The sequence below is a fragment of the Nothobranchius furzeri genome, chromosome 9 (assembly GCF_043380555.1).
Source record: "Nothobranchius furzeri strain GRZ-AD chromosome 9, NfurGRZ-RIMD1, whole genome shotgun sequence".
NCBI lineage: Eukaryota > Metazoa > Chordata > Actinopteri > Cyprinodontiformes > Nothobranchiidae > Nothobranchius > Nothobranchius furzeri.
This window is the reverse complement of record NC_091749.1, coordinates 22,616,980-22,628,113: the sequence shown is the minus strand read 5'-3', so window position 1 is coordinate 22,628,113 and position 11,134 is coordinate 22,616,980. Positions and strand designations below refer to the sequence as shown.

General features: G+C 48.4%; 1 protein-coding gene across 1 annotated transcript; it reads right to left on the bottom strand.

Moving 5' to 3' along the window:
* Window positions 1-6,143: 6,143 nt before the first annotated feature.
* LOC139071741 (uncharacterized) lies at window positions 6,144-10,466 on the bottom strand. Its single transcript, XM_070554706.1, has 2 exons — window positions 8,739-10,466; window positions 6,144-8,678 (listed from the first exon to the last, which is right to left on the bottom strand). The coding sequence occupies exon 2, from the start codon at window positions 8,155-8,157 to the stop codon at window positions 6,145-6,147; it is 2,013 nt and encodes a 670-aa protein (XP_070410807.1). The 5' UTR covers window positions 8,158-8,678; window positions 8,739-10,466; the 3' UTR covers window position 6,144.
* Between the last annotated feature and the right edge of the window lie 668 nt (window positions 10,467-11,134).

Genomic DNA, 11,134 nt, shown 5'->3' with positions numbered 1-11,134 from the left:
TCTCCCCGAACGCGGTTACGAGGCACACCGTAGGTGAGCAAGTGCATCTTATCTTGGAGTTTATTAACACGCCTGTAGGCGGAATAAGCTATCACGGCCGTGATGAGCCATTCCATCCCCAGGGCGACCAATGTGCAGATTAAAGTCGTATAATCTGTGTCAATGTAGCGTCTTGGGCGTCAAAGTAAGTTCACGCGGGTTTTGTGTGAACTTAGCAAATTTGGTTCCTTCAATCAGTAATTGTTGGTCAATTTCTAAATCGAAGGCAAAGTTACAACCCAGGAAAGCGTCCATGATCTCAAACTCTGAGTCATGCTGTTCGAGGTTGAGGTGATGGAGTGTCAGGTTTCTAGTTCAAAGTGGAAATGCCTACCGTCCTTTCAAATACCAATGTTCAGCATCGACCTAAACCTATAGATGTGAGGTGTCACAATTATGGGAACATGTAACAGGAAACCGAGTTCTAATTTTCTGCATCAACGTGAATGGGAATTGCACTACCTAGGCTGTACGCTAGGTGGATTTGTGAAAGGTGCACAGTTGAGGGGTAGCAGCTGTCAAGCTAACTTTGAGCAGGTCCAGTGGTACCAAGTACGGGGAAATACGACTTTCAACCAAGCTGTCCAGCGTGGAACTTACTTCCCTGAGCAGGTCCTACATCAAATCTCTCACCACTCATGTGTACACAATATCCTGATGTATGGTTTCAGACAAAGTCTTGATTGCACGTAGAGATTCATTAATCAGAGCAGAATGTAGGTTGACAGTTACAAGAGTACCCTGTAAGGTTTTAGTAAGTACTTCCTGTTAGCGGTCTAGGAAGGAGTTTCTCTTGGTTAGTGAAAATGACGGCGGGGGGGGGGGGGCTTGGTTCTTTGTCGGTTAGTACATGTTAGTGGGTTAAACGTGCACTTCCCCCCCTTTCCATTTCCATGCATAGAACTATGTCGACACTACGTCTACCTCCTGCGGGGAGTCTGGTCTCTGTACCCGCGGGGATGGTTTGACATAGGGTTTGATTTGGTTTGCATGCACCCATTTGTAGACAGGCTCCTGTCTCGCTTTGGTGATGCGTAACCTGTATGCAACTGGAGAGAGTTTTGCCACGATCTCAAATGGTCCTGACCAGCGGGGCAGGAACTTCTTAGCTTTGCGTGCCGGTTGGGCGAACCGAAAGTAGAATACTTTGTCACCCACCTCGTATTCGCGGCTGGTTGTCTTTTGGTCGTAGTAGGCCTTAGCGCCTTCTACGTTGGTCTCCAGTTTCTTCTGAGCGTGCGCGAACGTAGCTCTGAGGTGTGTTTTCAAGTCTGCCACATACTGATGAGCGGTATAGGCAGTGGCAACACTGACATCCTCTGGGTGATACAGGAGGTGCAGTGGTAGAGTCATCAGTCTGCCGGTCATCATCTCAAAGGGCGTAACCCCCGTGGATCGCTGTGGAGTGGACCGTATGGCCATCAGGACCAGAGGGAGCTTGACGTCCCAGTCCTTCCCAGTGGAGCAGACGTACTTTTTGAGCATAGAGACGACCGTGCGGTTCATCCGTTCGACCTGTCCAGATGACCGTGGGTGATAGGGGAGGTGGAATCTCACTTCCACTCCCAAAAGTTCAAACAGGGACGTCATTACACTGGATGTGAAATGAGTTCCTCGGTCAGAGTCAATGCAGAGTGGAAGTCCCCATCGACTGAAAACGTGGTTAATCAGCAGTACAGCGGTTGTGACGGCTGTATCGTTTGGCGCTGGAAGGCATTCCACCCACTTTGTGAAACTGCAAGTTACAGTTAGCATATATTTGTTTCCTCTTGCCGATTTGGGAACCGGTCCAACCCAGTCGATCTGCAGGTGGGACCAAGGGAAGGTTATTCCCCTGCGTTGCAGTGGTGCTCTAGCAAGCGGCTGGGAGGGTTGAAACTGGGCACAGATGAGGCAGCCTTGGACATAGCTGTGTACGTCCTTGGACATCGACGGCCAATATGCTACTTCTGTCAGTGATGCGAGGGTAGCTTTTGCTCCGCGGTGACCTCCAACCGGAGTGTCGTGGGCGTAGGCAAGCATCACTCCTCTGTGGTCGAGTGGAACAACCCAGCGCGGCGGGCTGTGATCGTCACGTATGTAAACTAACAAATCGTTCTGTAGTTTCAGGTGCGTGAGTTGACGATGCAGGTTTACCAAATCTTGGCTTGCACCAATAGGTGGTGATGGTTGTTTAGACATCGGGCCCTTTTGGAGAAGCTCGCGGATGAGCTTCAGGTCAGGATCTTGTTCCTGCATGGTGACTAGGTCCACGTCCTGTGGTTGTCTGCCTAGAAACACTGGTACCTCAACGGTCCGAGGTTCGTCTGCCTGTTTAGCATGGCGACGAGTAATCGCGCAGACCTTGTGAACGGCCTTGGGTGGAAGCCACTCGTCTTTGAATTCCCAGCAGGTTCCCTGGTCAGCACCGAGCTTAGCAAGGCGGTCTGCTTCGTCATTACCATCTTTCTCTGGACCTAGGGTCCTGGAGTGACCTTTGACCTTTTTCCAGTAGACCATTATGCCTTTCTCAGTGGTGAGCAGATCACACGCTAGGAATAACTCCGAGTGTTTCACGTCTCTGTTCCTGGCATTTTTCATGTTGTTCTCCTTCCACATGGGGAAGTGAGAGATGAAGCCGTGTCTAGCGTAGTTTGAATCTGAGCAAAGGACGATTTGAGTGATGTCCAAGGCTGCCGCCTGCTGGAGGGTTATCAACACTGCAGCAATTTCGGCATACTGACTAGACTTTTGGCCCAACCGGTAGTGATTTGGTTGCTTAGTGTCACAGTCCACCCAAACGACTCCAACCCCGGCACGGAGCTGGCCTTCGTGAAGGTAGGCACATCCGTCAGTGTAAACTTTCGGAAGCCCTTGGCAAACATTCTCATCAAAGTAGCGATGATTGGATGCGGTTGGGTAGACTGCGGCAGGTGTGTCCAGGGGGCCCATGACGGAGTCAGAGTCACAGTGCTGGCAGCCTGCTAGCCCTTGTCCTAGCGCTAGCTTGGTGTTCTGACCATACTTGACCTCAATGTTGTATCCTTGGAGCACCATCATCCACGTCGCAATGCGGCTGTTTGACACTCTTCCTTCGCACAGTCGCTGGCTGTTTAGGAAGGTGACAGGCTGATGACACGTTTCAATGATCACTTTCTGTCCACCGATGTAACTACGAAAGTGTTCGACGGCCCAGACTGTAGAGAGGAGAGCTCTCTCGCAGTCTGAGAACTGGAGTTCCACCTTGCTCAGAGGCTTGCTGGCGTATGCCACAACTCTCATGTCCTGATCGTGTTTCTGCTTCAAAGCAGCGCTCAGGCAGTGAGAGGAGAAAGTAGCCTCTATGTAGAACTCTTTATCCTTGTCTGGGTAAGCCAGACAGGGTGCGGACGCCAACTTCTGTTTTAGGAACTGGAAGGAGAGTTCTTGGAGTCTGTCCCACACGAAAGGTGTGTCGTTCTGAAGCAGCTCAGTGAGGGGCCTTGCTATTTCAGCGTACTCCTCAATGAACTGCCTGGAGTAGTTGCAGACTCCGAGGAAGCTCCTGAGTTCAGTCAGATTAGCTGGGGCTTTGATGTCCTGAATGGCTCTAATGCGTCCCGCTTGGGGCTCGACTCCATTAGGGCCAACCAGCAGTCCAACATACTCCACTTTGGTTCGACACCACTGTCCCTTGAGAATCGCCAATTTAGCTCCGGCGTCAGCGAGCTGTTGCAGCACGTGACGGAGTTCGGCCAGGTGCTCCTCGAAGGTTCGACTCCTCATCAAGATGTCATCGACATATATGAGGTTCCCTCTAGAAGCAGCATCTGACATGGCTTTGTGGAGGAAGATGTTGAACTCTGCAGGTGAGTTAGAGTAGCCAAAGGGGCAGCGGTTCCAAGTATATTGGCGATTTCCAAAGGAGAAAGCCAGTTTATACTGGTCCGCCGGCTCAACCTTCATGGTCCAGAAGCCGTTGGCTACGTCAACCGTAGAGAAGAAACGAGCATCTCTGACTCTGGCTAGCTCCTGATCTAAATGGATCATAGGCCACCTGGAGAGAGGTACTTGTTTGTTCAGTGCACGATAGTCTATGGTGAGACGCCATTTCCCAGTCGGTTTCAGAACCGGCCAGATGGGAGAGTTGTAAGTGGAGTTACACTCTCTGATGATGTTTTTCTCCTTCAGCTGATCGAGGATCTCCTGGATCGACTCATAAGCAGCGAGGGGAATCTTGTACTGACATACAAAAGTAGGAGGGGCATTCGGGTTCGTCGGAATGCGAACCGTGTGCAGGTTTGTGAGTCCACAGTCCAGGGAGTCCCTGAATAAGATGGACTGAAACTCATAGAACAGGCTTCTAAGCGCTGCTCTCTGCTCCTCTGACTCCAGCGCATCCGCTTTGTCAAGCTGCTGGCTGACTTCGGCCTCGAAGCCGTCATAAGGTTCAGAGGAGGAGGGTCTCTGGTGTTCCGGGCTTTCAACCGGTGACTCAGAGGGTTGAGTATTTATTGCAAAAACCGTTAGACACTGACCGCCGTCAGTATCTAAGGTTGCACTGCAAATGGGTTCCTCAGGAAGGGCTTCATGCCGCTTGATGGTAATCATTTGTGAAGGGAAAGTACTGAATGTGTCTGCACCAACCTGTCTGTCATTCAAGAACAACGGAAGTTGTCCGATCACGGGGACTGAAAGTTCGAAGTCATGGAATGAGCTATCTATCAGCATGCCCAAGGGCTTTCCTGCCGGCATGTGGATAGGACTCCGGGTCGGATTTTCGACCAACAAGTAGGCAGAACGATTGTTCAGCTCCAAGAGTGGCGTGCCACAGACGGCTAAGTTGAGCTCCAAGAAGTGTGGTGATGGCTGGAAGAAGGCCTGTGTGCCTGGCAGCTTCTGATGCTTCATCAGAGTCAGACGAACAGGCACTCCTTTGACCTGTGGGGGCAGAACCGTGCTGGCCTCAACCACTGCACGGCAGGCCTGTGGAATGGTCTGACCGGACAGCAAGTGTTCAGGGCCTTCTGAGCCAGGCTCAGAGGATGGTGTGGCCCGGGCCCAAAGGACTTGATTGCAAGTGTCCAGCTGGGCACCGAGTCGAACCAGCAGATCTGCTCCAATGAGTGCAGGTGGATCAAGCTGTGGTATGATGCTGAATGTATGTGTGAGCTGTCTTGCTCCAAGTTGGATAGTCAGAGAGCAGACCTCTGGCGCTTTCAGGAGCCTCTGCGGCCAAGTAGGTGACAAGAGCCGATGGCTACGTGTCACACTGACCAGAAGGGGGTCCTTCTGACGCAGGTGTTCAAACGTCTGCTGGCTGATGGCTGACTTTTCAGACCAAAGAGCAAGGCGAGCATCTGAGATGTGGGTGCAGTTGATGGTAAGACCACCAACTATGTGTGGTGCATATGGCTGCAGGCTGACGTTCTTCAGCGAGCAGAGAAAAGATGAATGTGTGCGGAACGGAGTTCCAGGAGCGGTTTCATGCCTTTGCAGGCGGACATCGTCTGTGGGAGCCGTAGGGAGGGGCATGACCTTGGAACAAGGGTTTTGCGGCTCACTTATGCTGACCTCAAGAATGGAGGATGGTCGGCTGCTATCTGGGTTCCAGGGCTTAGGTGTGTCCACCTGGGCCCACAGTTGACCCTTCTGGCAGTCGATGAGGGGAGCTAGACGTTCAAGCAGGTCCTGACCAATGAGAAGTGGTTCAGTGTCTAGCTGGCAGACATAAAACGGGTGAACCAGAGTCATGTCTTGGAAGGTGATATCCAGCCACGCCCGGTGAGTGATACACTCCCGGGTCTGGGTGTAGCTGGTGATTTTCAGGTCACAAGGTTCAACCTGGACTGGTTTCCCGAGCGACCGCATGGTGTCAGACACGCGATGGAACAATGTGGAGCACATCAGGGTGATTTCTGAGCCGGTATCCAGCAGAGCATCAACTTGTATGCATCCACCTAGATTGGTGCTACAGTACAAACGGCGAGCATGATCATGGTTTGTTAAGTCACCAAGGAACTTCAGAAATTTAGTATCAGGTTTCTCTGGGGGGTAGATTTCAGGAGACTCCTGTGATCTACCCGTAGTGTTCCCCCAGCTGATCAGGTAGGTCCTGGCCACGCTGGGAGGTTGAGCCACGCCTAGTCATGCGGACGTTGGCTCTGGGTCTGGCTTCTTAGAAGCAGACTTTGGTGCAGGGGTCTCATCTGCAGATCTCAGCTGTTCCTTCTGTTTAGCTAGGAACTGCTGAAACATCTCCTGGAGGTCGGCTTTGGTCAAGTACTCACCTGCGGACTTGTGTTCGGGACCTACCTGTGGGCGGCGCTCCTTAAACCTTCCACTGTTCCAACCTACCTGCCGTTGGTTTTGGTTGGGCCACTTCCTGTCTGATTGTCCAGACCTAGGCGGCCAATCAGCACCCCCCTTCCCCTGTTGAGGAGATTGGGACTGCTCTCGTGGTTTATCAGGTCTAGGTTTAGCAGATTTTGGCTTAGTGGGTGGAGCTTCTGTGCCTTCGAGCTCCAAACGCGGCTCGGCGTCGGGAGCTAGGTGCATGACGCGGTGATGTGCGTCAGGCTTTTGGGGCTTTCCGCCGGCTTCCCAAGCCTGTTGAGCGTATCTCCTAATCTCCTGAGTTGTCAGTTTTTTCATCCGACAATACATTGAGACTTCGGAGCGAACACACTCGTGCAGGTTGTGAATGAACAGGGATCTGAAGGCAGGGTCTTCCTCGAGCCCAGGGCCGTTTCGACCTTGGAAATAAGCACTTTTGAGTCGGCGATAATACTCTCTGGGGGGTTCGTTCCTCCCGTGTTTGATGGAGAAGGCCCCCATTGTAGCTGACGCAGAGTCTGCATACGTGGCGTATTCATCTCTCAACGCTCGGCAGAGCGAGGAGTACCGATCACGAATGTCAGGTGGTAGAGTTTCCATGAAACCGTGCACCGTTCTAGATGTGGTTTTCCAAATTAGCTTGAGCTTTTCCCTTGAAGAGGGTGCTGGAAGATCAAGCAGACAACGTTCTATCTCCCTGAGATAATCGTCGACATTGGATTCATTGGTGTTAGGATCAAAGCGTTCTATGTCTTTAGCTAGCGATTCAATTTGACGTACACGGAGCCCTGACTCACGGTACGGCGCGTCATCCTCTGACTCTGACCCATGGTCTGTCTCAGAGGGCGCTGGATATCGCTGGTGTGCTCTGGGCTCCCAATGTTGACTCCTGGGGCCCAAATCGGGGTCCGGCATGTTGTGGCGGGCTGCTGGCACGTCACGTGGGTGTCCTGGGAGATCCTCCTCCCGGGGCACGTCTGCGTAGTGCAGCCTGCGTCTTTCAACTGGGGCATCTGCGTAATACGTTTTGTCCGGGTACGGACTGGCGTATGATGCTTTGTCCTGCAGCTGGTTATCGGCATGCCGAATACCGGAGTAGCTAGGATGGGTGGATGGTTGAGGTGCAGGTTGGGCTTGTGGATAACCCCAGCCGGCACCTTGCACCCTTCGTGGACTGGGGGAGCGGTCTAAATAGAGGTGCCGCTCAGCTGGTCGACTTCTCACTGATTGAGAAGGCCGTGAAGATGAGGGTGGTGGTCCAACCTGGGGTTCGAGGGCGAATTGCCCTCGGCCCCTAGGTGGTCCTGAATGCCCTATAGTGTGTGTAGGGAACGGGGCCGAAGGTTGGGACAGATAAGCTTCATCTCTCCCCTGCGGCGTGCGTCCGTCCAGAGAGTCATGGTGTTTCCCCCCTTCCCACTGTCTGTTGTCATCAGCAGAGGGGGGCGGGGTCTCCTCCCCATCTTCCCCAGAATCGGTGCGGGTGTCGTCTTCCTCGATCAGCCTTCCATTTCGCTGTTTTTCAGCTAGCATACTCTGGAGGTTCATGATCTCTCGATCATGTTGGAGTTCTCTCTGATAGAGGATCAGGGCTAACTTAGCCAAGTGAACCTGGATTGGTTTAGTACCATCCGGGTTTTCTATTTGATCAAGTACAGCGTCAAGCTGTTCTTCAGTGACATCCCTAGAAGGGTAGTCGGGTTCTCGAGCAACCGCGACCAGTTTGGACAAAAATTGTCCAGAAAGTAGGCCAGGTTCATAGTCGTGGGCCGCAGCGCCACCTGGTTGCTGGGAGTTGGTCAGTTCACTACTCTGTCCCTCCATTTTAACAACCGAACCAAAAATAGCCTAGTAGAGCTTCTGCAGATAGCTCAAGCTGCACCTTTTGGGCAGCAACTGCTAGCTTTGTAGCAGAAAAACACTAAATTAACCTTTGTGCGCACAGGTTTTAGCGTTTTAAGATTGCACGGAATGCCGTGACTAACGCCTAAAATACTATTCCTTTCAGTATTTTAGCAAAAGCTGGTGCGTTGCCGTAGCAACGTCTTACAACACTTGCAGTGTTAAATATGCTAGTTATTCCTTCAGAATATTAGCAAACAGGGTGTTATCAGTCTTTGAGTGAAGGTTTCAGTTAGTTATAATAGCCACAGTGAGTTAAAGTCGCTAAATTAGCAGTTAATTTTAGCCTAAAAGGGTTAGTCAGAATTACTTACACGCTGCACCTTTAATGAGGAACTGAATTTTAACCTAAAGGGTTAGCCAGAATTAATTACACGTTGCACCTTTAAGGAAAAGCTGAATTTTAACCTAAAAGGTTAGCCAGAATTAATTACACGTTGCACCTTTAAGGAAAAGCTGAATTTTAACCTAAAAGGTTAGCCAGAATTAATTACACGTTGCACCTTTAAGGAAAAACTGAATTTTAACGTAAAAGGTCAACCAGAATTAATTTACACGTTGCACCTTTAAAGAAGCACTGAGTTACTGGTGAGAGTTCGATGCAGCTTCCTGCTCAGCGAAATCAGCACCACTCTGTTGCTGGTTCAAGGCTGAACAACTGATTATTTTTAATTCAGGCTTTTTGGATTTATTTGTTTGTTTGTGCCGGATAGAAAGTCTCTGTGTATCCAAGCCTCACGCGGGCCGCACCAATAAAATGTTGGGGTTATTAGGAGCGAACAATTCGTAAGCGTTAACTTACTTTTGGATTCTTCAATAAATTCTGTAAATATGTAAATATTTACTGATTTATTAATTAATTAAGATATTCTTAGATATACGGGGCACCATTCCCCTTTTTCCGGGGAAAAATTGAATCCAAAACTCTTATCAGTCTTTCTTGAAGTTCGTAGAATCCTTGGAGCAGAGACTTCTCTTCGACACAACAAAGCTACTGGAGACGAAAATCTGAATTTTATAACGTTTAATTAACAATTTGTCAAATGAATAAACAGTGGCATAAATGAATAATAACCATGTGATATAATAAAAGGATGTATATTCAAAATAATGTTCAAGGTGTTTTGTGTGTATGTAGGATGTATGAATGGGGTCCTTTGTTCTCACAAAGGAGTAGTGTGTGTGCGTGTGTATGGATTCAAAATGGAGTCTTGAATACAAGATGGCTGACTCCTTTGTCTGGCTAAAGTGTGGGTGGCAACTTGCACTTTAACTTCCAAAGCACTTAGAATCAGTAGTAACTTAACCTTAAATCACTCAAAACATTTCAAAGGATCATGCAACAACACAAAAGATTAATCACGAGTTAATATCCTTAGTTTATCAGCCTGGCCATGGCCGAACATTTAAAGATACCAAACAATGATTAATAAGCAGTTTATTCTTTCAAAATGACCCGAAGGACGAATTTGGAACGAAAGAGGAAAACACGAAGCTACTTTTTTTAAGCAATAGCGCGGTTTTATTGCTTATTCTGGACTATAGAGGAAACGGGAGAAGAAAAGAATGAGAGAAAAATGAGTTTTCTGATCACCAAAAGAGCGAGGCGTCCCTCCCCCTTTTGATTTGACGGTTCTCCGTGTTTCTCCGCAGTTTTCAGCGTCATCCGCCGGTTTGATGCTTTCTCCGTTGTTTGGCTCCACGAGTGTTTCTCCACGGCTGGACACAAAGAAAACGAAGTTCCTTTTGGGCTGAGTTTGACAACTTACAGCGTTTCTGAGAGCTGGATGGAGTTGTTGTTTCCCTCCGCAGTTCTGTGTCCTCAAACATCAGCTGGAGGGGAGCAGAAACGAGCAGATCTGATGGGCTTGCAGTTTAGTTTCCAGCAGTTCCGTGGCTCAACTTGGCACTTAGAGCTTCCGCGTGCTCAAGTTGTCGGAGCGTCGATAAGCGTGTCCTTACCGCCAGGTATCCTGGGCAAAAGAACGAGGTTTCTTTGTCTCTGCTGAAGATTTATGGTCTTAGTTCGCGGGAAAAGTCCACGGCTTCCCGCACATGCGCAGAACGTGTTTCTGGTACTAGGCGGTGACGTCATCACAATGCTTCCGTGTGCAAAGCATCATGGGAAATGAAGTTTCTTGGCGCTGATGTGATTATTTGCTTTTCAGAGCAATTTAAGCACAGTCATTTTGGAGAAAATCACTGCATAGTAATTTCCTCATGAGGTCAGACCCTCAACACTACATGATATCAGAAGGAGACTGCTTGTTTCTTTATGATGTCAGAAGGAGACTGCTTGTTTCTACATGATGTCAGAAGGAGACTGCTTGTTTCTTTATGATATCAGAAGGAGACTGTTTGTTTCACAAAATGAACATTTAAACGTTTTAATGAAAATTTTAATTCTTTAATGAACCTTTAAACGTTTTTAAAAATGAACATTTAAACATTTTAATGAAGAATTTAACGTTTTAATGAACATTTAAACATTTTAATGAGTAATTTAACGTTTTTAAAAATGAACATTTAAACGTTTTAATGAACCTTTAAACATTCTAATGAACAGTTTAACGTTTTTAAAAATGAAAATTTTAATGTTGTACTGACCATTTTAACTTTTTAATGAAGATTTTAACGTTTTAATGAACATTTAAACATTTTAATGATGATTTTAACGTTTTTAAAACGAACATTTAAACGTTTTAATGAAGATTTATATTCAACAAGCATATATATATTCTGATATATATCAGACATATATATCTTGTTTCTACATGACATAAGAAAGAGACTGCTTGTTTCTACATGATATAAGAAAGAGACTGCTTGTTTCTACATGATGTCAGAAGGAGACTGCTTGTTTCTACATGATGTCAGAAGGAGACTGCTTGTTTCTACA